Source organism: Caloenas nicobarica, chromosome Z (genome assembly GCF_036013445.1).
Source record: "Caloenas nicobarica isolate bCalNic1 chromosome Z, bCalNic1.hap1, whole genome shotgun sequence".
Lineage (NCBI taxonomy): Eukaryota > Metazoa > Chordata > Aves > Columbiformes > Columbidae > Caloenas > Caloenas nicobarica.
Window position 1 is genome coordinate 97006641 of NC_088284.1, and position 27071 is coordinate 97033711.

The 27071-nt window shown below is 40.1% G+C and overlaps 1 protein-coding gene across 5 annotated transcripts; it reads right to left on the reverse strand.

The window, feature by feature from the left end:
* Nucleotides 1–1055: 1055 nt before the first annotated feature.
* GIPC2 (GIPC PDZ domain containing family member 2) lies at nt 1056–26776 on the reverse strand. Of its 5 annotated transcripts, none has more exons than XM_065657113.1 (6): nt 26442–26776; nt 18241–18426; nt 14580–14760; nt 11294–11403; nt 10516–10597; nt 1056–2760 (listed from the first exon to the last, which is right to left on the reverse strand). In XM_065657113.1, exons 1-6 carry the CDS (start codon nt 26676–26678, stop codon nt 2606–2608), a joined length of 951 nt encoding a protein of 316 aa, XP_065513185.1. In that variant the 5' UTR covers nt 26679–26776; the 3' UTR covers nt 1056–2605. The 5 variants fall into 5 exon arrangements, with proteins under 5 accessions (XP_065513185.1, XP_065513184.1, XP_065513183.1 ...); XM_065657112.1 differs by lacking the exon at nt 26442–26776 and adding an exon at nt 26376–26396; XM_065657111.1 differs by lacking the exon at nt 26442–26776 and adding an exon at nt 23063–23179.
* Between the last annotated feature and the right edge of the window lie 295 nt (nt 26777–27071).

The window sequence follows — 27071 nt, forward strand, 5'->3', positions numbered from 1 at the left end:
AATTTCTCAAAATAAAATGAACAGCCAAAACGCATGAAAGGTTATCTGTTACAGGTAACATTTTATGTATTATTTTATAATATGACTCTTCCTTAGTATATTATTTTTGCCGTTTAAGAAGGAATTTTTAAGTGGCATGTTGGTTACTTTTTGAGTTTTATATAAAACAATTTAAAACTGAGAGGGAATTATTGACATTTCATTTTTCCTTTTCACCTAAAAGAAGTTCAAACAATAAGTTATGTGGCCCACAACACTTCAACTCTTCATTACCGAGAGTACCTTAGTTCAAGTAGCCCTGTGCAAGACATTGTGCTCAACTGCAACAGAAGATTGTAGGCTCAGACTTGCAATTTTTATATACAGAGAAATGCTATCCACCTTGTGCTCTCCATCCTAAAATTACACTCCTTTCTCAGAATAATGCATCATAGCCCCAGCTGAGCAATGTGATACATAAAATTTAACCACCTTCTTAAAAAGTTTTTTCAATTTTATTTTCAAGTTTTACTAAAACTCAAATTTTCTCGTAAAATTATATATTTTTACTGCTCATACCTTGAGAACAGCCTTTTTCTATCTATACATATTTTTACATATATAAATTTATAATTATCACACCTGTTTGAGGATACATACACATTTCATCATACACTGGTGATATCAGGCACTAGTACAATGAAGAGAAATTCTGACACTTTTAAACTTCTTAGATACAATAAAATATATGACCTCCATACTACTCTGTACTACTCATGTCATAAAAAGGAATATCTATATTATGTGAAAGCTTGTCCTTAAATCAGAAATATAAGAGCAAAATATTCACAACAGTATTTACAAAATTGGAATTATCCCCATTGAAAGACCATTGAACAGTATTTATAAGACTTCATGCAATATTTCATAACTAGAAAAAACATTCGTTTATTTTAACATGTGCGAAAGACTGGAGATCACCAGCCCTCCTAAGTAACACAGTAAATGCACTAGAATCTGTTGAGGTGTCATGGTTTTAGACAAAAAAAAAAATCATTGACATAGACTATGTAAAATTATTGGCATAGTCTTTATTTTAAAGAGATCTCTGCAAGACAGTGAAAGACATTTTCCTCAGAAGAAAAGTAACTAGGTAGTGATTTTGAAAAAACTTTTGTAATGCCTATTATTTTACATGCTTATGCAAACATAAAACCACTGAAAAGCTATGACACCTTCCCAGGTCAGATCGCACAGTTTTGTTCAGTTTTGTTTTCAAGGACACTCATGACGTGTTATTTGGCTATAATAATCACTTGAAAGTAGCATTTTCTAAACAAATGAACAATTATCTTTCTTAATTAAAACCGAGCATAGCAAAAGCTGAAGAAGAATCTCATTATGAGTAAAACCCAAAACTTACTGCATTGTGTTTTATTAAATACGGGGTGAAGAGGAGGGTAAATGTAGGCATAGCAGATGTGTTAAAAGAGACAGTTCATTTCTGATAATCTGAGATTTATTAGTAAAATATTATCAGTTAAAATAAATGTTTATGTGTAATATAATTGAAATCCTAACATCTAAAATTAGTTTAATGTATTTTTCAGGGTTTAGGCATGCATTTTGATCCAAACTGCGATTGTCTATGACTTTACAATATCTTCTAGTTCAAACACCTTCAATGCCCCTCTTAGGTTGTCATGTTGAAAAAAACCAGAGATAATACTTACTCATCTCAGTAATACCCAGACAGTGTGTACTATGACTCAAATGCAAGCAAGATTTTTTCATTCGAAGATCTTAGTTCTCATGTTTCAGCAGAATATTTTTTTTTCCTCAAGTCAGGTTCTTCAGAAACAGGGTAGCTTCTTCCCAGCTCTGTCTACACAAAATACTATGTCCAGGCCGAACTGTAAGAAAACCTAGGGCTTTAGGTCAGGGGTGTCAAACTCTTTTTCACCGGGGGCCACATTGGCCTCGCAGCTGCCTTCCAAAGACCGAATGTAATTCTAGGACTGTATCAATGGAGGAGTGGTTACATTTATACAGTCCTAAAATTACATTCAGACCTTGGAAGGCAAGCATGAGGCTGATGTGGCCCCAGTGGAAATGAGTTTGACACCCCTGCTTTAGGTTTTCCACAGCTCTTTGTGTATGTGAATACATAAAGAAAACAAAAGATCAAGGAACTGCAGCGTGTAGCTAGGTGGTTTTTCAACAAGTTTATAAACCTTTCTAAACAAGAGATTAAAAACCCCAAACTCTCTATTGCATATGTCTAACACTCTTCAGAATATTGATATCAAAGTGTACATACAATAAAAAATACCTAATTTTCATAAAATGTCTGTATAAATATATCTCCTTTACACAATCCTCATGGTGATTTCTACATGTAAATTAAATGTTTGTTTTAAATGTGCAGTTGTCAGAACTTCGGGTTTATCTTCATATCTCTATTAGAAACTTTCCTTTGCAAAAGAAAGTCCCAGATGAGAATACTTACACGGGAAGTATTCTGTATTCCCCCTGGATTCACATCAATAAAATTATTAAAATTCTGATATATGTATTTGAAAATAATTTTGTATTTTCAAATAGGGATTGATAAACTGCACACTTCTCATTCCAGTCGTCCTTGCTTAGCATCACCTATTGCTCCCCATACATCAAAGACAAACTCATCTGGAAATGCAAAGTCTCCAAGAGTTTCATCCAATGCCACTGCAAATTCATCTGGGTTTTTCTTGTCTCTTCCAGCTTCCACCATTGTTGCAGCTAAAAAGTAACAAAACAAAATAATGTAATTATCACGAAAGTGACAGCTAGCAAATGGCCAAAATGGTTTTTGAATGTCTATGAATGCAGTTTGTTTTCTGAGCTGTATCTCTGCTCCACAGCATCTGTTCATATTCACAAGAAATTACGGTATTGTACAATAGATGAAACCCTCGAAGTCTGCTTCATTTTCTGACTACTTTACACACCTGCCTTAAACTGCAAGATGTCCTCCGTCTTTTGTTATGCATCAAGTAGCCACCAGTTTCTTCATGAGCATATCAAATTCAGGTGTCACACTGAAGAATTTGATAGCTTCTTTGACTGAGAGAGCTGGGTCTGTTCAGCCTGGAGAAGAGAAGGCTGAGAGGGTATCTTATCAATGCTTATAAATATCTCAAGGGTGGGTGTCAAGAGGATGGCACCAGACTCTTTTCATTGGTGCCCAACGACAGGATGAGGGGCAATGGGCACAGACTCAAGCATAGGAAGTTCCACCTGAATATGAGGAAAATCTTCTTTACTTTGAAGGTACCAGAACACTGGAACAGGCTGCCCAGAGAGGTTGTGGAGTCTCCTTCTCTGGAGACATTCAAAAGCTGCCTGGACGCCTTCCTGTGTGATCTGCTCTAGCTGAACCTGCTTTAGCAGGTGGGTTGGACTAGATCTCCAGAGGTCCCTTCCAACCCCAACCATTCTGTGATTCGGTCATTCTAGCCTTTTCTCAGAGGGACATCCAAGTGGAAAATATGTATTACGGTGCCTGAGACAGAGAAAGAAGTTCTGAAGCCACAGGAGGTCACCTTCACTGGGACCGTCTGCTGTCTACTGCATGCACCATGTTGTATCACATAGCAAAATCTCTCTGATAAAAAGGAAAAGAAACCACCTCTTCTCTGAAGTTTTATTAAATGTATTTAATATTAATTTTTTGACCTGAAACTCAGCTCAAGTTTATTGACAGTTATGAACTTCTGGCAAACAGTTTGCTGTTATGCAAACTTGTAACAAGCTGTGAGCAAACTTGAGCCATATTCCACATTTTAGATGTCAACAACAGTAATTCTGAAGAAATCTGACGTTTTGGTTTTAACTACGTTCAGACGTGAGGCTCCAATGAGAATCGCAGTGTGCCAAACTACACAAAGCACTCCAAGGAAAATTTACGTAAATCTTGACAAACAAACCACTGTGATCAAGACAGTTCAAGTGTAACCCAACTTCCTGGGCACCATTAGTGGTTCTCAAGGACTCTCAGGACCTGCTTCCCTGCCAGAAGAAACCCTATCCCTGTTGCCCTGCTTCTTTCTGTGTCCCCTGTGAAGGTCCTGGGACACTGACTCAGAGGAGTCTGGATGGGAAACAGGCATTAAACAAAGGACTCTGTTCCTGACAAGCAGAAGACAAATATTTGTGCTACCAATGCCACCCTATATCCCCTGACACCGTGGCATTAGAAGGTATTTGCAGAGGAGCAATCTTGAAGGTAATCAGGTGAAGGTTGTAACTTAAACTTCACAGGTTTCTGCATATGAACCAGGATATGAAATCACTCTGTAGAGACACTGGGAAAAGGTTGGAAGGAGAAGAGCTGTGCAAGATGACAAGAGCAAACATATGCAAATAAGGAAAAAAAAAAGAGAGCTTATGACCTTTGGAAGAAGGCGCAGGCAACTCAGAAGGACCACATGGATGCCATGGGGTTATGCAGGGAGAAAATCAGAAGAGCCAAAGTCCAACTAGAATCTAATCTGGCTACTGCCATAAAAGACAAAAAAAATGTTTCTATAAATAGATTAGCAACAAAACAAAAGGAGGGCTAAGGAGAATCTCCATCCTTTATTGGATATGGGGGCAAACGTAGTGACAGAGGATGAGGAAAAGGCTGAGGTACTTAATGCCTTCTTTGCCTCAGTCTTTAATAGTAAGACCGGTTGTTCTCTGGGTACCCAGTCCCCTGAGCTGGAAGACGGGTGCTAGGGAATACTTGTCCCAAGCAACAAGCGATAGGACAACATGAAACAGCCTCAACTGGCGCCAGAGGAGGTTTAGATTGGATATTAGGAAAAATTTCTTCACAGAAAGGGTTGTCAGGCATTGGAACAGGCTGCCCAAGGAAGTGGTGGATTCGCCGTCCCTGGAGGTGTTTAAAAGATGTGTAAATGTGGTGCTTAGGGACATGTAGCAGTGGACCTGGCAGTGCTAGGTAATGGTTACACCTGATGATCATAAAGGTCTTTCCCAAGCTAAACTAGTTTATGATTCCACGTTTAGATATAGTTGCTTAAGTTATTCAAAAATAAAAGCTGTCATCAACAGCGTGAGGATCTAGACTGGTGTTCCAGCACAAAGAGTGAGAGTCAGGAATTTAGCCAGTTTTGAGATAAATTTTTCAGGATATATGAAAGAGCTATATGACAGACAGCAGCGATAAAACAAGATAACACAGCGTTATATTACAGTCCAGTTGCCCTAGTTGAAAATTCGGAATTACACAGTAACCAACTCCATCATTAAAAGAAAATGTTACTTCAAACATGATTTTCTTTAAAGATTGAGCTTCCCAAATTGTAAAATAGTATCTTAAAAATAGTTTATTAGAGATTTACAAAACTTGAAAACAAAATCCACTAAACATAGACAATCAAGACACTTTTCAGACCAGTCAAGCAGGAGTCAGAATGTCACTGCTGCCCAACAGCAGCAGCCTCAAACGAGTGTTTTCATCTGTACTGGGCAAACGTAAACAGCACTACCAGGATACATTTAACGTACTGTATTTATTAAGGCACATTCCCCTTCTCAGATTCACCTGATGTAATGAAATACAGCTCTGTGGAAGGATGTCCCCGTGGGGTGTCGGTGCTGGGCAGCCTGGTGCTGTCCTCTAGTGCCAGCAGCCCCGAATCACCCGCTGCACAGCCCGGGCACAGCGCAAACCCACCTGCCCGATCCGCAAGCCCGAGCTGTGCCACTGATGTACACAAAAGTGCAAAGCTGATCTCTACGTCTTTAGTTCCATGCGTAAAGAAACACCACAGCTGATCAGTCTTCTCTATCACCCACTGTCCCTGTTCCCATTTCCCCGGGCGTTTAACACGGACACGGATGGGATGGCATCCCCAGCGGCACAGCTGTGCAGAACATGACTGTTTACACAGTGACATTTGCAATGCGTAATTCCCAAGGCAAATCAGAAACAACTGACTGCCAAGGCATTTAGCAGATACTTGCCAACTTGAAGAAAACTTTACTGGTTCTCAGAGGGTGACAGTGCCGTGCCAAATCGCCTCCACTCCCCTCCCTTTCCCCCGCTGCTTCTTGTAACAGCTGCACAATAAGTGATTACAGGAATTTTATTCCAATAGAATATTTTTCTACACTCTAAATAGTCCCAATTGTTTTCAGTTTTTTTTTTTTAAATCTCACTTCAGGCAACAGTCATACCTGAGAAACTTTTACATAAAATGTGAAGAGTTCAGCAAACTTAAAAGTGATGAAAAAAATTAGAAGATTTCTCAACGTTAACTCAGAAGCTCAATATCAGGCTTCTCAGAATATGAACGAAGAAGTATGTTGGCTTGTTAAACCTAGTCCCTTTAAAATAATTTCAAAGATCTTTCACAAAATCCTTATTTTCACTTTTGATAGACACATGCAGCACAAGCCATGAAAGCTACAATCTGCCTGCCATTGTTATTATCTGCCTTACATAGTGGTTTTGCTATCTACAGCCTACCTTGTAAATTCTAAAAAAACTTTTTCAGAAGTCTCAACAAGAACTTCAGTATTTATCTAGCTGTAATACTATCAGAAGCTTTTGACTTCATCAAAATGTAACAAATATTATTATTCTGTCCTTATACTTTAAAAGAGCTAAAACTCGCATTCAGTTCCCTTACAACATGCGAGAAAGTGAGGTGTGTCATTGCAGTTTCCAGTGTTTAACATTACTTGTTTTTAATTTCATGTTAAACATTGTCACATCTGGCACTCAAGGAACCATCAGAAATACAATTTCTTTTTGTTTCTTTACATTAAGTATTATTTCTTCTTGAAGTGGGTAAGTTTTCTTGTTTAACCAGACCTGCTACTTTTTCCTTTTTCACAAAACTCCCATTATTCTCTCAGAGTAAGCAAACAGTCGTAAACAACATACCCCAGAGTGTATACAATAAAACCCTTTGGGAAAGGAAGTCTGGTGACAGAAGGAGCAGAAAACAAGAGACTCAGGGAGACTATCGCCTCAGTCAAAGCATTTCAAGATAAAAACAACTATCCAACATTGCTGGATGAACCAAGAGGAGAAACCTGGGTGACAAAAAGTTTAAACTTGTTAGGACATTTTGACTAGACAGTAAGTTTGAAAAATAAAGTCAAGAGTGGAGAAGTAGATTTGAAATTCTTTTAAATAGAAATGGAGAATATGCAAAGATATCTAATGTCTGACAATATGATAGGGAACAACAAAAAGGCAACAGTCATCCAAAAGCATAATACCAGAACAAAATATGAGTGCGTGAAGAGCTAGCCAAAAGATGCTGAAAGAAAAAGTGGGATGTGAAGCCCTTTTTGCCATCATTTTTCCATCAGTAGCATTCTGAGGTTGGATCCCATAGACTCAGGCTTCCTCCCACTCAAGTACAGGCCATAACAATTCAAGCCCCACTGGTTTAAAAAATAAATGCCACCAGTATTTTTCACTAAGACTGCTTCCCGAGTCCCTCCTATTTAATCAACTGTTCATGTTCCTTTACCAGAAAGCACTGACAGGATTTAAAATAACCTGAATTATCTCCTGATGGCACATTTATGTTTTAAAGAAGGCTGAAGTCAAGCCTTGGCCCAGTTTCTAATGTGTCCATAAAATGGCTGAGTAATACATTTCGAGAGCCAAGTGTCCCTTCTGCAGATTAAGTCCAGTTTTCAGTAAAAGAAAGAGGTAAAAAGGTAAAAGTGCATTCAAAAGGCAGGTATGTAAATCTAAATGGCATTTAGATCTCTGAAAACCAAAAACTGTGCCAAAAAAATAAAAGTACGCATTTCTGTTAAATTATTTCCAAGCATTTAGCTCCAACTTTGGGATTTGTGTGAGGATTTAGTCAGCCATTCTTGAAACTGTCAAGATACTTAACAATGCAAAAATTAGGGCTTTATCTCATCTTCAATTCTGTCTGTAATTTTACATTATTTTTTCTTTCCTTTCTTTCTGACTTCTGGCTTAAAACTGGGGCAATGTTTTAGAATTCAATCACACCACGGAACTGTCATTTTAATGGAGATGAAAGAGCAATATTAACTGACATTCAAAGCTTCTGACAAACAGAACTGCATGGGAGTGAGCAATGATTGAGATCTTAATCACTTGTCGGCTGTCGCGTTGTGATGACTTGCATTTTCAACTAATCTGGCTTGAGTAATGAGTGAAATCTCTAGCTGAGTGGTGACTGGCATTCTCTGAATGAATCCTTTCCTCATATTTCATTTTCATGGGTGACTGATCACATCCAGCATATGAAAAACTGACATATGTTAATTGAAAAGATTTGTGACAGGTGATTAGCTCTCCTTTCCTGAAGAGTCCTATAGCTGTTTAATTGCTTAAAATTGATAAATCCGGTTTTTTGTCATCACCCTTGGCCCTCAACTCTGAGATTTGAATTTTATGAAATTACTTTAAAGGTGCGAACTAAAGTTAGGTGAACCCTGTAGTCTTTGATTCCTGTGAGTTTCTCTTTGTTTCACTGCCTGTTTGGCAGGAAGAGAAGGAAGAGGTGAAGGACAAAACAACGACCTTGCTGGGAAGAAGACAGTATCTTTGAGGACAAAGACCTCTTCCTTCTTTGAGTGTTCTCTTAAGGTATTCTTTGAAACTTTCAAAACTACATACTGAAAGATGAAGGACATTAGATCTTTTGCAAAAAAAAAAAAAAAAAAAAATCAAGGAATTCACAGGAAAATTCTACCAGGTGTTTGGCAATCGGCTCAGCCGTATGTCCTGAAAGCTGAACTCCTCGGTCAACTGTACAAGAGTGATCCTGTTACGGTACGGAAAGCCAAAAACACAGGGAACACCAGTTCCCACAGGAACTTGCTTCCCTGTGCCAGAGCAAAGCACAGCACACCTCAGCATCCCAAAAAACTGTGCCCCAGCCTAGGATCAAAGGGTTCTGGGCTGCAGACATCAAAACCAGAACACCTTTAGCCACTTATTCCTGTAGGGCCCAGGGACCCTGGAGGTAACCTGCGAGGAGAGGAGCCTCCAGAGCCCGGCTCCAGCCAAGAGTGCAACAGGCACAGCTGCAGGACAGAAACAGCTCCCAGAGGAACGGCTGGCACGAGACTCCAGAGCTTTGAAGCCTGAGCCAGAGACCGACCAAGCAGCAGAGGCTGCAGGAGAGGGACAGCCCGCGGGATCCTCCCAAAGCTAGACAGAGGGTCAGCACCACACAGGGCTCCTGGGAGCATATTTCACGGCAGGGGCAACACATATTGCAGTTGTTAGGAACAGAATTTTTGAGAATGTTTAGTTTTCTGGGAATTTCAAAGTTTAGATATTATCTACAAAACAGAATTCACCAGTTTTCAGCAGCTCCGCTCTCTCTTCCATGCCAGGAAGCCCACCTCTACCTTGGGCGGGGGACAAATAATATTTTACCTACAATTTTTCCTGTGAGAAAACTAGCAGAAGCTGCCGATCAGATGCTTGCCTGTAGGAGCAGTCAAGGCCAGGGAGGATTTTGGCTATTCAGATAATGTATTTTTCTCATTTCTTGGTGCTGCCTGTCCGACCCTCCTGCTTTGCCCTTAGCTTCTTGCCAGACCCATTTTCTCTTCTCCTTTGCCTCCCCAACTTCTCTCTCATAAGAGCTTTCTTTTCAAGACAACTTTCCATCTAGCTTATCCTTTCCTAATTCTTGGATTAGTTTTTCAGATATTACCATAACAATAAATACCTTCTTCTTTGCCTGAGTATTAGCAGTTCCACAAGATCGTATGAGGACTACACCCAGTCACAGCCGCTACAGCGGCACTTCTTACCCAGCCAGACTGTGGCTCCTTCCCATACAAACAAAAGTTGCTATTTAGTTGTTGTCAGATTAACAGAGAGAAACAACAGCTGCAAGGACGTTTGGTGCAGTTTTAAGGAAATTATGACACTGGAGTTGAATAGTTTCTTTCACTATAAATTGATGATTGTGATAGCTAGTAAATATTCTGGAAAACTTCCAATGTTCTTCAGAACACAGACTTTAGAGAATTCGATAAATTTGTACAATTACTCTGTCAGATCCCTTGCTAAATAGTTGCCCTTTCACTGCTGAAGATCTTGGATTCAAACTTCAGTGATCAGCTTTGATATGTCTAAGCCAAGTGGCAAAAGAGCAAAAGAGTAAACAGACGTGCTTACCCTTAACAATCCGTAAATGTGGTACATACAAGCTCCACTACAAAATACATGCCCAAAGGAATACAGTGATGACAGTTAACGGCAAACAACTAAATAATTCATGCAATAGTGTATAGATAATGTCCGGGAAGAAGAGAGGATTAATTAATTACATCATAAGGTTTGTAGTGAGAGATTCTTTTATCAGAGACACACATTTGCAGAAATACAGGCAAGTTTTTGAGACTGCACGCTGGACAAATTTTGCTTCGCTTACATCCGGAGATGAAGGTACTCAATACATTTCAGACTTAGAAAACGAGAAATGATTTAATCTTGTAGTAACGTAGCTGTTAAAAACTCACCTAATTCAATATCTCTTATCCCCATGTATGTTTCAAGAAGCTCATCCACTTTTTTAATGGCTTTTTCTTCAATTTCAGTTGGCTTTGTTGAAATAAAGGGAGAAAAAGAGCAAAAGTATGATTATATCCATGCAGATTTTAAAATAACCAGCAATTCACCACTGATTATCCTTGTTCCCATCCTGTAATAGCTACCTAGACTTACAAAACCTGCAAGTAAAACACCCTATTCCACTTTGCCTCTTCTCAAAAACCTGAGCCTTCCTCCTAATGTCAAGCCACACAGCTCTCACATTCAAACTGAACAGGAACCCTACATCTCCTGACAAATCTTCATCAAATCATCATCAGTTTTAGAGGAACTCAGAATAAATAACAATTCTTCTTCCAAACCCTAATCCTGGTTTTACAACTCTTACACCAGCCCAGTGCACTTTGTAGTGTCAGAAACAGAATCAACCCTTCAACTGTTCCCCAGCTTTTTTCCCCGCTTCTCTCTTTTCAACACTCCTTGGTGTAATCTACCTTAGATTCATCCATATGATCCATGATATCTAAGCATAGGCTCTCTGCTTCCAGATTTCTCAGTCTCATCCTATCCCTGCAAGTCTTCAACTTCATATAAGCATTTCTCCCTGCAAAAGGCAGTTTTCTTCTAAAGTTCCCTGAGTTTTGTAACATCCAGATTTTTCCTTCCTACTTTACCTTATCAGCCTTGAGGAAGAATAAATCAGGTGCTAGATGATTAAACTATGGAAGGGCCCCAACATAACCATACCATTTCCTCCACAGTAGCAGGGCCCTTGGTTCTCAACCGAAGTGTTTCTCTCCCTCTGGAGATTTTAGCTTCTGGCAGAGTTCCACCTTTGGACCTTGGTTCCAGCTTTTCTAAAGACAAAACAAACAACAACAAAAAGAAAACCAAACAAAACTAAGGACATGGTACATCAGAATATGATGTATCTGCTTTGGCTATTACATTACCTTCACTTTTTATTCTAATCAAGATTTAGATGTATGTAAAAAATTAATTATAAATTAATTGTATTCTAAGTATAGCTCCGCTGACCATTTCTTGTCTTCAAACTTTGATATCTGCTTGACTGCACTGAAGCCAGGACTTCCATTAACTAATATATCTATGCAGGCCTATGGTACTCAACTTCACACATGCACTTTGTATAATTTTATTTCCCTATTCTACAGGAAAATAAAAGCACTTATTACTTACTGTTAGATATCAGCTGAAGTCATCAGCCAAATGCTGATTTATCCTGGTCTTTACAGGCAGACTACATAGCAGGGTTAGCACTGCAACATTTCACTGGTGCAACGGTGCAAACACCACTGCAGCCCAGGTGGTGATGGGACACATTGAGCTGAGCCAGCAGCTGGATTACCTGCTGTCACAGAGGTGAAATGTCCTTACGTAGACCTGCAGGAGTTTTTCCACTGGTTTCACCCATGCCATGATTTCACACTTGATAAATCCCCACCAAGAACATCTGGATTTAGCCAAAGTCATCTTCACCTCAATTCAGCTTTCCTTCTTTAACCCTGGGTAAGGGCACCCTAGTTAATAAATGTACTATAGAATAATTTAAGATTTGGCTTTCTTTTTCTAAGACATAATTTTACATTCAAGAGTGGCAAGGCTTTAATTTACTTATTGTCATGTGAGTTACACAGTTAATCTGGAAAGTGCTAGGAGAGAGGAGATAATTTTGCAGAACTGTTTTAAACTGTGCTGTTTTCACTACCAGATTATTCCCTCTCTTAACAGCAGGCCTTTCTAATAAGATGTCCTTGAAAGCAAGGCCTTAACACGCTATCTTCATTTTGCCCAGGTAGATTTACACTCATCATTCTTCCATAAGTAGTCAAAAACCCAGATTATTTTGCTGAACAAGTCTTGAAAAATAAGTTTGGATTGTGTTTATTTTACCAGATAGTTATGGCACAGTCTATTACATATATACTTAGGATCAACAGTTATCCTTAATATTTTCATTGCTTCGGGAACAGTTTAAAACATCCTTAAGATTGCCATCAGTTCTGCTAGACTTGTTTGAAGAAGTCATTCCTGATAAAACATACATCTTTTTCTAGTTCTGTCACCATCAGCACCTTAAAACTCATGATTTGACATAACCTTTATTTGCAATATTTCACACAAAAGCTCTCTGGCCACCACAGAAATTATTTTTCATACTCACATAATTTAGAGTTTGTGTTATGCTACTTTTATTTGCTTTCTATTAATTTTTCATCAATTTGAAGAGGACTAGCTTGTGACTGGTCAGGACCAATCTTATTCAGACAAGTCTTTAATTCTGTGCTGCAAGTCTTGCCTAGAATAACTGAGGCAGCCTGTCTGCACATGGTAGAGAGATATCCAACCCGTAAATTATATTTCTTTCACACAGATACCAATATCTTATTTCTACACCCTCACAAAATTGTGTTGAAACTTACAGGAATTCAGCACCTACTTGTCCAGCAGGATCTAGCTCTTGTTTGCCATCTCCTCAGGGGCTTTCTCAGCATGCTGCAGGTTAAACACTATCTCAAATAAATTTGTGCCTAAAGCCTAACTGCACCTAAGGCTAGAGGCAGGATATTCTAACCTACTGGGCACTGCACTTGTAAATTAATTTGTGTAGGGTAAAAAAATAACATGCCTCTTCTAAAAATCTGTCTAAAAAGCTCTGATTGCTTCTTAATTCAATGTCAGACTAAAGGCATTAGCAGGTTTCCTTCTCTACATCACAGGCAGACTAAAAGGGATCTTAATCACCTGACTAAAGTAATTACTATTAAATAATGGCTGAAGAAATCAATCAAGTGCTGATTTACCCTGGTCTTTAGAAATAGACCATGTAACACATTTTGTATTGAAAACAAATTCTAGACCCCTATTTAAAAGGTATTCCCATATTACTAATTACACACATTTACTTAACAGAAGTATCAACTTAGAACCAAATGCCTTAGAGATTAGCTCATAACCCGTATTCACAGAAACACAAAAGCCAAAAAGAAACCTTCAAATTTCTCTCATTTTCAATTTCTGCTGCTATCCTGACACCAAGTGTCAGGACTGGTATATAACAGCAGTTGTAAACTACTAACAGAAAACAAAAAAGATTTAAAAAACAAACCTCTCAAACTGTTGCTGCTGTGGTGAAAATGGTGATTTTTAACTTGCTGTTAGTGCAGGCATGCACAAGGACTCATAAACACTTAAAATTTAGAAGTATTTTGAAGTTTTTATCACAGAAAAATGCTACATGGTTTAGGAGATATAAAAAATTGAGGGAATAAAAATGAAAACTCAGTTTCTATTTTTTTTTTTTTTTAGTTTACCACATCGATAAAATTAATATACATAAGGATTAGCAGTAGGTATGCATTCTTCCTATATAGGTATCAATCCCTCATAGCATGCAGGTTGTAGGTAGAGACAGAGCTTTGCCACACTGCTTTCTTCCAGTTCTGAGTATACCTGCTGTATGACTAGAGATCCACAAAATGTTGGGGAGAGCAGGCAGGCACGCAGCAAAGGAGGTGCCCTCAGGAATCCCAGACAGGGCTGTCTGTAGTGCCTTCTGCATCTGAGAGTGCAGCCCCCAGGAGAGGGCTCAGAAACAGAAAACTCTCACACACAGCTGAACAGAGATTATGTATCAATAAAGGACAAGAGGAGGTTCAAGCATCAGTGCATTAGTGAAACGATCCATGCTTGAAAACTCTGTCTATGAGAGAATTCCTGTTCTTATTTCGCACCATCACGTGATGGCAACAGAATCAAGCAACTGAGACTCAGGCTGAGGCAGCGCACACCAGGATGACTGCTGGAGAAGGCAAGAGAGAAGAAAATCCATTCGTGAATTTCCCACTTCAGAGGAAAAAAAAAAGGGGGGGGGGAGGGCGCAAAAATATACTTTTTTGGTATCAGTTATGTTACATTGAGTGGACACCTGGCTGCAATCTGAAAACAAACTTGTAATGCAATGTTGGGATTTCAATAGCCAGTGAACAAGGTAGACAGTCATGTCACTCACCAAATGCTTTCATAGGCTCTATCAGCTCCAGCTTCAACATCTGACCTTTCTCCAGATCTTTTAGCATTTTGGCAACCTCATAATGCCGACGATCTGCCACATTTTTTCCATTTATGGTCTCTATGTGGTCACCCACACAGACCATTTTGGTTTGGTCCATAAGGCTACCCTCTTTGATTCGCTATAATTAAAAAACAAACAAACAAACAAAAACCAGGACAGAATTAGAAATATTTATTTTGGTAAAGAGGTGACACCACAGGGTTTCAAGAATGTCAGTCAACAACATCAACAGTATTGAGTTTATTATACCAGTAGGGCGTTTTGTCTATAAGATTTTCATAAAATGTATTTTGGAAAGATTTATTTTTCAAAATATTTTAATAAGCATTGAATCAACAGGGAAAAACAAAAATGTACTCATACTTCAGAAATTAGGCTTCTGAATAAGCTAAATTTTTGTGCTTTGAAACCAAACATGAATGTGTCAGTAATGTTAATGTTTAATTGAGTTTGGGGTTATTATTTTGATTTAATAGCTTGACAAGCATAGGGACAGAACTTTTCCCTTCTCAAGTGTGGTCCAGGGACATGAAAAAATGTGTGTGATATACTAAAAAGTGACATACTATAAAGGGTAAGACCCACCTATAGTGATAAAACTTTACCATTTTTCTTATCAAGCTATACAGATGAATATTAAAGTGTTTCCTCTGAAATAAAGAATAATAAATTATTCTAAATGCCATCTCATGGAATACAAATGGCCTAAAAGTCATAAAATGTAACAGAAGTTAGTATTATTAGTTTTTGGGAAGTAGAATTTAAAAAATGGGGAAAAAACCTAATCTTTAAAAGATGTCTATGATTTATCAAGCCAGTTAAAAGACACCTAAAATTTCAGTGATTCTGTTTATTGTTGTCATATTTGTTTATCATGTGCCTAAGTCATGTAAGCTGTTAGCCTATTTAATAGAAAAGTTATGACATCATAGAATATCTTGTATTTTGTAGAGATATGAATTTCATTCTAATATCTTCCTGAATACCGTTCTTTTCAATAACGACTGATGTTCAGGCTAACTTTGAGCGAGAAAACAGTGAGACAGGGAAGATAAACATATCACCACCTACTCCTGTAACACCTAGCCTAGCTGCAGAACTATCTCAGAAACCTGCTCCTAGTTGATGTGGGCACAGCTGAGCCCACATAAGTGCCTCCATCTGAGAGAGTCAGTGGGAAGTGTGACAGTGCTCAGTGTTCTACAACACACTGCAACAGTTTTTAGCTTCAAGCTGATTTTAACTCTTTCTAGCACTTTTTTCTTTAACCTAGCCTAAAACAATAAAGAAGCCTCATGGTGAAGGTATCGTACACATGCCAGAAATTGGGTCCCAAATACCTTCCTGGTAGCAGGTGCAAGGATTCAGAAGCGTGCCTGCCAGACTTCAATCAATGTTTAGTCTACGTGTTGAACTCATTCCCATTTAGCTTTGCTTCTTCACTTGGATCAAAACTGTTTAAGTAACTGTTTAAGTAATATTCACTGGCTGTATCATTTGTGCCATATCAAAGATTTTATGACTTAGTTTCTATCATCCCTTCAAGTTAACTGACCAGAGACAGTCAAGCTACATTGTCACAGTAATTAAGATGCAATTGATATGCCTGTATTTCAAGTGCTCTACAGACCATTTAGAAGCAAAGATCTGTTTCCTACACAATGCCTAAAATTAATTGCACCACCCTATTTTATAATGTCTCCTTATAAACCAGTCGGTCATGCTTCAAGTTCTACTCTTATTCTTTGAATGGCTGATTCCACAATGCATCTCCCCATCTGGCCACGTACCCAGAAAACACATTTGTGAAAGTAGAATGACATCAGGTTTCATTCTTAGTAATGCAAAAAAACCCCAACCAGATTTCATAGGAAAAGAACCTGCAGTTCAGAGTGTCAGGTTTAACAACCACCCAGATTATGTATCAAACCTAGAAACTGTCTTGTTATTCAAAATGCAATAAAATTACTATAGCCCGTAACAGCTTTCAACCCAAAGACAGGAAAAATTAATATTAATTGTTAACTAATAATGAAACATAGTAACAATTTTTCAAGGCAAGTAAATATACAAACAAAAATAATTCTATCAAACTATAGAGACAGTGTCTGCTTAGTCATTACCTAGAGAACCAAGTATTTAAAAGATGCAGCTTTTACATTTACACATGTATTTTCTATGCTGTTTTTAAAAATCCATTAGCTAAATCTGCTGCAGCAGCAAAGTGAGCTCCTAGAACCTCCTTTAAACTGATGCATTCCCATGACGACTGCACCATTTTCATTATCCTGCTTATTAGACCAGTACAAGGACAATGACATATTTGTTCAGACAAGTTTTATACAATTTACTGGAAATTACAGCTTGTCTTGCTAATGTGGTGAGGGTTTTCCAGTCTGCTCCAGTTATGCAGTGGTCTATGTGATGGCTGTTCTCTCCATCCATGTTACCAACAACACACAGCATACACTGTGCAGTGCTGCACACGTGAACTTTAATCCCCAAAGCTTTCAATGCCTTCTTTTAGAATGCCACATAAGCAGCAGCGTGACCGAATGTTACCGGCTGCATAGATGCTACCACTAGAAATTCAGAGTTCTGTGCCTATAAACATAAAAATAAGACAATGATTTTGTCAAACTGCTTACTGAGACCTCCACTGCATCTCAACTTTCTCGAGCATTATGTCAATCACATTTTTTCGCAACAAAGACAAGCAAGCCTATTTCTAAACCACATCTTATTTTATATCCACGGTAGCTAAGGAATGAATAGAGAATACAACCTCTCCATGCAAGAACCTCTGTTTACACTAGCAATGAGAACAGCAATTGAGACAGCAGTAACCTAAGATAATTGCCAATGCCTCACTAATGATGAATAATTTGACTAGATTAGAGCAAAACATCTAAAAATGGCAGAAAATGTGATTAAGGTTCCTAATACCTAGTCTAGCAAGAAGGGTAGCATCTACTTGTCTCAAAACATACTATCTGGAGGTCATATAGAAGAAGAGGAAAGCAATTATGATTAATATACTGTACATGTTACTGCCCATAATTGTTACTCAGGTTAATTGTGCTAAATCATGTTAATCCATATCCTTAGCACCTTTTAATTCATCCTACCTATCTAAAGCAACAACACTGGAAAGCCGAAAAAGCACTGTACTTGCACCTATTCTTATGCAGCACAAAGGCTTCTGCCCTGTGAACTGTCATAAACGCTGAAAGAACTTGATCTCGTTATCACGAGTGACATAAGTTCTATAAGCATCTAATCAATGACATCAGAAAATCACTTTAAAAAAAAAAAGAGGGGGCAGATGCAAGCAGTATCTAACACCTACCACCTCAAGGTAGCTGATATACATTACAGAAGCAATGAACAATTGAACTGATTTTGAATGACATGCACTACAGAAATAGCTGAACTAATTTTGAATGATGTACCTAAGAAAAGCAACTTTAGTTTTTACTTATCATATATAGATAATAAAAGATTTTATAGTTCTAAAGGATCATTAAAATAATAACTAAACTGTGATAGCAACAGAAGCTTCTATAGAACGAAGTATTTCACTGGTGATTAAATTTACCTTTATAAACGCACAGCCAGTTCCATTGTCTGTAATGGTAAGCCCAAGCACATCATCGGTTTTAAGAATTTCCACTTCTTTTCGTTGTCCTTTTATGTGGGCAAATATGAAATCTTCAAGGCCAATTTGTGCACCTAAGAGCTTGTCCATATCAGCTTTATGAGTGTTCAAAGTGCAAAACATGATCTGTGCAGGAGGAAAGAAAACACATTAAGTTTAATGGTATATTAAGTTCGGTGAGCTTGACAGGAAGAAAAAAGGAGAGCATAGTTCTGGCCTCTCCAACAGACCCACAGCTGAAATGATGATTACTCTCCTTGTCCAGCTGCCCCAGGAGAGGTGATGGTCTCCATCCACACACACCACGGGAAGCATCAACAGCTCAAACTCTACAGATAAGAGCTGGCAGGGGGCAAAGGAGAGAATCTGTGTGAGCAGCCTCACACAGCCTGTCCCAGCACACCAGCTCTGACACGGGCATCTTGAGCTGGAACAGAACAGCTTGTTCCAGAGCTTAGAGTGAGCGAACCAAAGAGCCACAACCACCTTTTGCTTCGTCATTCACCCAACTCGAATTCCACAGGATTCAAACATCATTAGGGACATTGCAGGGGGGCTGGACTAGATGACTTTTAAAGGTCCCTTCCAACCCAAACTATTCTATGAAAGCAGTTTCATGGGAAAAAAAGGGAGCTTATCAAAACAAAAATGTCACGAGACGGGATAAAATGTTTTACACTCCTCCATGCGTTCCACTATCAGATCAGAGGACATTCTCTCGGGCAACATTGCTTAGTTCCCTGTCCTTCCTCCAGCATAAGCAGGTGTCGTCTCTGTTCCAGCTTATCAAAAGCAATATTTTTCTTCATAAATCAGCCTTTCTGAGGGATTTCCCTTCAGCACTGGGTGTTAGGCACTCCTTTTTCTCCCTGCACTTATACCAGTGGTTCTTTAACAGGGAGATTTACTGTCCTGGGCATGGGCAGGGTGAGACTAACCCAGCTGCACCGCTCAGGGCAGAGACAACGCTTTTGCCCACCATGGTGCTGCCTGGAGGAACTGGGCCAGTCCAGGCAGTCTTTGGCCTTTCTGCTTCTCGAGTACAGGCTGTACCGAACAGCTTAGACAAAAAAAAATATTTAAAAACCACAATGTTCCTCCTCACAGTCAGAGTAACTACAGCTGCCCGACTCCTTTCCAAGCTGTATTGGGAGAGGCGTGAGGGAGGCCCCACAGCCGCCTCCTGGGCAGCACCGCAGCACACAGGGCAGCAGCCAAAACAGAAACTTAAGAGCATCCCTAAAATCTACTTCACTGAGGCAAAGAGCACCCCTGAAGACCATCTTTCACACGCAACTGCAAGCAGAGGGAGAGGGGGAGCCTTGCCACTCCATTTGGCCCTCCAGCACAGGTGGCAGAGCCACAGCGGCAAACCATCAGAGAAAGGCTCTGCTGCCAGCAGGACACACATGGGCTCTGCCTGGGAGACACGTCTCTACCCCCTGCCTATACCTTGCTGGACATTATTTTCCTCCCTTTGCAGCCCACTGCCCACACCAGCTTCAAACTAGGGAGTGGAAAGAGCAGTGCCAACACATAGCAGGGGGAAGCCAGCCTGGCCTTTGGCAAAAACAGCAGCAGGATGTTGCTCTGTGTCCATCATCTTCGCCACCACTCTAGTGAGAGTCCCCGCGGGGCGGCGGGCCAGGCCAGCTGTCCCCAAACCCGGGCACAGACCTGTGCCTGCAGCCTGCCCAAGCCCCGGTGCTTCGCTGGAAATGGAGGGTCTCCTCCTGCCTTCCCGGTGTCCTGCCCTGGGCTTGTGAAAGTTACAGGGTTTCCCGCACCAGAACACTTCAAATGCCTTTTCTTTCCTTCTGACATCAATGGATGACAGCAGAAAAACTGAAACAAAAGTCACCAACCTATTCAAATCTATTCCGGGTCAAATGAAGGGTGAATACTTTTCCTAATGTATTTCACAGAGAGCGTTTACAGTTTCTGAAGCTTTCTGGAACTTAGATTCTGTAACTATGGGTGTTTTGGTTTTCAAGACTACAAGTTTAGTAGTGAGATGGTGTTTCTTAATGAGGAAGGTCTTATTTAGTTTTTGGTTTTGGTGGTTTTTGTTTTCTTTTTGGTGTTTTTTGTTTGTTTGTTTTGGAGGGGTTTTGTTTTTTTTTTTAAACCAACCAACCAAACCATAACAAACAAAAACCACAACAGCCCTGCTTCAAAGGCTAATTGCTTATCTCATATGATCCATCAAACATCCACTGCAATCTAATCAATCTAATGCCTTACTTTAACAATGAGAGTTGTAACATCACACCCTTAACAGACATTAGTTTTATTCTCTCAGGTAATGCAAAGCTTTTCAGTTAACCAATACTCAAGCCGAAACATCACTTACAGAAATGCAGCTGGTTTTAATTAGAAAATTAAATTTTATTTTATAAATAATAATAATCAGCACTGTTTTTAACCAAGAAGGTTCAATTCAAACAGACTATATAAAGTTCACTTATACGTTTTCAGCTCGCTCTCAAGCTACATTATAACTTGGCCAGTTTACAACTGCAACTCAGGTCTTTTTCTTACAATGAACAACAAGCACTATGTCTTTGCATTTTAGACATAAGCATCCTTCATCTGACCTTGTCAAACAGACAATCATCTAGTAACTACTGTCACACCTTTGAATAGATAAAATTGGCAACTGAGAAGAAATGTGATATTTAGCAACTTGATCCAGAGTTTCTCTTTTTAGACCTTCATCTGGCTGGCATTCCTACTACAGCCTATAAGTCTGCAGAATTTTCTGTGAGTCAGTTCTGTGCTAACCACAAGAGCATCAGCCAGTCAAAAATAAAACTTAAATCATTCTTTACCCTCTTTAGTGAACAACTGCTTTTTCTCAGAACAGATACATGCAAAGAGTAATGTACTAAAGATGTATCTACACAGGATGTTATGCAGTTACACCACCTATCAGTTACAGCACAGCTTTATTTGTATATGACTGAGACCTGACAATTCAAAAATGATATTTTTTGGTAGATTTTGCGTAAGTTTAATATAGGTACCTAAAAACAGCTTTATGCTTAAACAACAGCTACTATAGTACACCTTCCATTCTCTCAAAAGTTTGGTATATTTTTAGTAGTAATTTTCTTACCTAAAAATGAAGCAAGAAAAAAATTCAATGTACAATTTTCTTTGTTAAGTCTTTTCACTCTCCTCTTACCCTCAACCTTCATATGCATTTGATCTTTAAATCAGCATACCAGTGCTGTGACATTTCATGCCAACTTTAGCAAGATTCCATAAATGATAACTGTTACATAAGTCACAAAGTATCTAGGATACCTCCTTCACTGTGAGTTATCTTGTGTGGCACACAGAACAAGGGAATTCCATTCGGCTGGCAGGGACTGGGGGGCTTATGCACAACCTTATAAACCAGACTTGTCAGATATGATTATTAACAGATTATTCCCGGCCTCGGTATTTTCAATAGGAAGAGACTACATTAGCCAATAAAAATAGGGTTATGCTATGTGTTATATAAAAAAAACTTGTATTAGCTAAGAGAAAGAGGGTTACACTATCTGTTATATAAAGTATATATGCAGTGCCATATTGCATATCCTATATACTAATTACATTCTCATCTTATGTATTAAGCCTATGCATTGAGAAGAATTCAAAAATAAGTTGACTGATTGATGGCATACTCAGAAGCTATTAAAAGTGCTTTTAAAATCAGTACATCTCAGAAAACTTTACAGAGGAGATAATAATCACTTTTTCTTTTTAAGAGGTGGGGAAATGGGAATTCTACTTCTGAGCAAGATGTAACACCAACTGACATTATCTCCCTATATAGGCAGACTTCATTATTACAAGAAATCACCAATGTATTTTCTAGGCACCTTACTCACTTTATCCTCCTTGAAGAAAATGTGGGAGCCTTGACCAGCTGCAGCAACAGGCAGAGCAACAAAGTCCTCCAAGTTCTAGTGTGCTTTTGGTACCCTATCAGGTACGCAACTTTGCCTCCCTAAATACATTCAAAGTACTATAAAATAACCATTCAGTGTTTTATTGTTCTCTTTTTTTTTTAAAGCTAGAGTGTGCAAGAATTGCAGTGTAAGGTCTTCCATACAGCTTAAAAGTATTTGAAAAACGGATCATTAACACAGCAAGCATCACACCTACTACGGGTGTGAAATTTAGGCGCTGCTTAGGGGAAGGGCAAAGCAAACAATTGTTGCCATAGGGCTGGGAGGAGGTGGTTTGTAGGGAGTGTTTAAGTTTGTTCATTTAAAGTCTCCAATCTGCAGTCGAGATTGTGAACGTTTCAGCAGATAAGCACGTACTTTAAAACTTCAAACAGTTTGGTGATGAGGATGAGGATTTCACAAGTTGACCCTTTTCTCTAACCTCCTTCAGATTTTTTCTTGTAATAAGTAATAAGGTCGCTTTTATTCAGAAACCTATGTTTCAGTATAGTGGCTTACTTTTCAGTACTCTTTCATAAAATTTTAAATCAAACAGGTTTAAATCAAATACTTCTGCTACAGTTTAATGCAGCACAGCCTCACAGTATACTTAACTGTTTAGCACGGGGAGGTGAAGCCCATGGAACAACAGCCCAGACACAAGCTCAGCAGCTGAACTGTGCGTTTCTGCCCTTGGTGCTATTGGGAAGGTCTCCCTTTCCCTGTATTCCCCTTATGAAGCAAAATTCCCTCCACCATGAAAGAACCCCAATCTCCATGGACTCTTAACAGACACACCCGCTGAGCATTCAACTTACCTCACCAGCCCCACCATACTTCACCTTCAAAGCAAACAAAACATTCAAAAGTGTAAATCATGAGTACACAAACTGAAAGTCCATATAGCTTCTGTGGCTGACCATTCCCTTCCCATCTGATCAAGAAATCGCCCTGCTACAGTTGGACTTTAATATCCGCATTCCCAGTGCCCGATTAGCTATTTGAAGACTTTAAAGCCCTACCATGTGCTCTCACAAGAGCACACCACCCACAAACACTTCAACAGACCCACATTGTCCTTTGGTCAGTGCTCATTTATCATACAGGCTGCACTTAGCACATTCACCCTTACAGAGAATATAACAGTCCCTGCTGCATGCCCCGATAGTTGCAGTGGAGTAGTAATCCTAAATGGCCAAGACCATACTCAAATACTTTTCCTCCTTCATCTTCTGTTGGAAAAATTAGGGAGATATTTGTGTCATTTATGCAAGTAGAAACATACACATGACTGTGGATGGCGTTGTGTTGTTTGCTAAGAATAGCATCTATTTATATATATTTTTAGCTCTGTGCTTCCTTGTTGAAACTCTGTTGAAAAAAACGAAGCTAAAATTCAAGAACAACGCAATCTATCTCAAACAGCATTAATATTAAAGATACAGGCGATCCCTTGCTAGAAGCCATCTTCACTCCTCCTCCTTGTGGAAAGAACATTCAGTTTGGACCCGGAGAAGAAAAAACGCTAGTCATGGTAACAGCAGAGAGGTAGGCAGAAATGCAGGCTGAACATCAGGTTCAAAAGGAATAACTAAGATTCATATTGACCTCAGAAGATGGATGAAGAGCAAAATACCTAGACAAGAGAAGCTGTGTACAGGAAAAGCCTCAGGAAGCTGCTGTTATGGCTGACTCCATCATAGATGCCTAGCAAACATCACAGGAGTGAAGGAGTGTCCCCCTCACAGCTCTACCTGTCTTGTTCTGTCCCCATCCTACCCTACTCACGATTCGGGTCTGCACAGGTCAGCGCCTGTCCAACAAATACTGTGTTTCGTACAAACTTTGCTCTGTCACTGTTGGCAGTCAATCACAGACCCTGGAAAGGATTCTCCAGCAGAAGCTAACTCAGCGGGTCCTGTGAGATGTGATACGAAGAAATGAGGTGCTGTAACCATGTGGAATCAAAAGGAGAAGTGACAGATTACAAGTATAGCTCATCCGGAACTGTACTAAAACACTTAAGTAGGAACATATCCAAGAATCCATACCCTTGCCGATGCTGCAGTAAACTCACACATCATATTAAACATATTCACTTCCATAACAGTTCACCAAACGCTCTCTACACTGAGGTCTTCCTCACCCCCCTGCTATTTTCCACCTCAGTCACTACAGGGCAGAGATCTCTGTGATAGTACCTGTTTCCAAAGGCATTCAGGTATCATGCTGCTCACAGGATTCAGGATAGCTGGGTCACAGAAACCGTCCTGGCCAGATAGATAACACCTACACATGGCATTTGAGTACCTTGGTATCTTTCGGCTTGCTGAGGTGTAGCTTCTGGCATTTTTCTTTACACGAAACTGTCTGTCCAAAAGCAGCTTTAATTAATAGATAATACCATTTAAAATGTCTAGCTTTTCAGCCTTCCAGGAAGCTCAGCAGTTGCTAATAAATTCATTCTTTCATGGCACCCTCTGCTATTCGTTCATCTATCCTATTTTATCTTGTCCATCCAAAATGCTGTTGCAAGACTCTCAGATTCAGGTTCTTCACTCTGTTGTGCCACCTTTACACCAGGAAATATTTTTAATCACTATTTTCATTTTGTACAACTTAGTTTCTTAAAGCCAACTGAATTTCTTGAGTAAAAGATTTTAAGTTCAGTGCCTGCAGCAACAATTCTTTCTCCACTTTTACCAATAAACCCCATTTAAAAAAAGCAAGCCCAAATGCCAAAACAAACAAAAAACTCAAAGAAAAACAAATAGGAATGAGACAGTAAATAGAAAAAAAGAAGAAAGAAATTTGTCTAGTTTGCACAAGGCTGGCTATTGATGCCAATGAAACGTGGTGCTTCCTCTAAAACCTTTGGAGTGTCAGATTATACATCTAGCAGGAGAAATGAGAGTGCACCATTCATATAAAACTGAATTTCCAGGTGAACACTGTTCTTTCTCAAGTCAGTGGAGCCAAAAGATCAGTAACAAAAGTTCAACGGCAAAAGGAAGAAAACTAAAATAGAAGATAACCTGGAAATTGCAAGAATTTGAGAGTACAAGGTATAACTGGAGACAGAACAGAACAAAAGGGGAACAGCAGCTCACTATGGAGAGAAAACAGAGAAGCAGAAGGTCAGAAAGCAGCTGGGAAGGTCTGGGACATAGGTGCATTGGCTGGCAACGGTACCGGTACTTCTTAATTATAATACTTACTGCAACAGTGACTGGTTAAACTGTATTCACTGCCACGGCCACTTTTACAGTTTACTGTTTGCAATGCTGCTAGGTCAGGCCGCAGCAGAATCCCAGAACAAAGTCTGTGGTAAAAGTCTTAATTACTTTAAAAAAGCCAGCTACAAATAAGAAAAAAAAAGCAAGCTGTATAGCCACACACAGGCATAATGAAATGTTAGCACTTTGTTTCAATTTGCCTCTCAGAGGTTAAGGTTCACAGAACCAACCACGTAGGAAGAACTTGATATGGCCGCTGCCTTTTAACTGAGAGAAAACAATACATTTGCAAACATAAATGAATCATTACCCAAACAATATTAAAAACTTGGCTCAGGAAAAAAAAAGGCAGCAGAGTTAAAAGAAAAATTATGTTACAGATTGAAATACGTTCAATTAAACAGTGGGCCTTTTAAAAGTAATTAACTTAGAAAGCAGAAAACTTTCCAAACATCACATTCAGTTAGAATTTTAAAACGTAGTCAGATTTAAAGCATTTATACTCCCCATTGCCTTCATTCTGAGTGTTTAACCTCATGGATCCATTGATTTTTATTTTTTTTTTTTAAACTGGAACGAATCACTACAGTTAATAATTCCTGCACTGGCAATAATTATTCTGCCCAACCGTAATACAAATGGTTTGACCCGGTGCTGAACAGTTGTGTTAAACAGCGGGCTGGCAACGGGTTAACCAAGACACTGGAGATGTTTTGCCTGAAAGGACAGTTGTTTTTCTGTGTAAAACTTAAATGCGGTTACGCTTCTACCCTTTCCCGTATGGTAATTGTCATTTGGAAGCAGCACAAGGAATTTTTTCCCCCCGAAAATACCCACGTCCACAAAACTTGGCAAAACAGCATCCACCGGCCGCCCAGCCCAGAGCCGCCCGCACCTCCTTCCCGCGCCCGCCGAGGCCCCTCTGGGGGCGGCAGCGCCGGGGCGGCCGGGCGGGCCGTACCTCGGCGGGGTCGATGCCGAAGGTCTCGGCGATCTTGGCGTAGAGCTCCCGGGCGCTGCCGAACCCCGCCACGCGGCCCGTGGGGCTGCCGTGCGCCAGCTGCGTGTGGAACTGCAGCCGCGACGCGCTCGCTGCCGGGGCTGGGGCCGCGGGGGCCGGGGCCGCCGCCTCGCTCTCCACCAGCTTGGAGGTGTCCTTGGACTTGTGCTTCTTCTTGTTCCTCAGCCCCAGCGGCATCTTCCGCGCCTGCAGCGGGCTCCTGCCGCCGCTGGCTCCCCGCGCCGGACTCTGCCCCCGGCGCCGCCCCGGCCCCGCACGGCCATGCCGCCAGGTGAGGCCCGCGCCCGCCCCGCCCCGCCGGAAGGCGGCGGAAGGCGCTCGGCGCGGGAGCTGCCGCGGGCGCCTCGTCCCCGGCCCGCTGCCCTGGCAGCTCGGGGAGGCAGCGGCGCTCGGCCCTGCCGGTGTCCCCTCCGCGCTTCAGCCCCGCCGCCCATTGAGGCCACAACCAGCCGCAACTAAAGCAGCACCACACGGACTTGGGACAGAAGTTACTTCGTATTAAAAAAAAATAAATAATCCTCCGTGTCCATGATACTGGCTAGGAAGGGTTTGAGTTTGGTTTTTTGTTTA

Excerpts from the sequence above, each read along its gene's own strand:
- GIPC2 (XM_065657113.1), bottom strand. The coding sequence starts at position 26,678 with ATGCCGCTGGGGCTGAGGAACAAGAAGAAGCACAAGTCCAAGGACACC. Across the intron at positions 11,404-14,579 it reads AGAGCCTATGAAAGCATTTG|AAAAGCTGGAACCAAGGTCC; the intron begins GTGAGTGACATG and ends TTTTGTCTTTAG. Across the intron at positions 2,761-10,515 it reads GATAAGAGATATTGAATTAG|CTGCAACAATGGTGGAAGCT; the intron begins GTGAGTTTTTAA and ends GTTACTTTTTAG.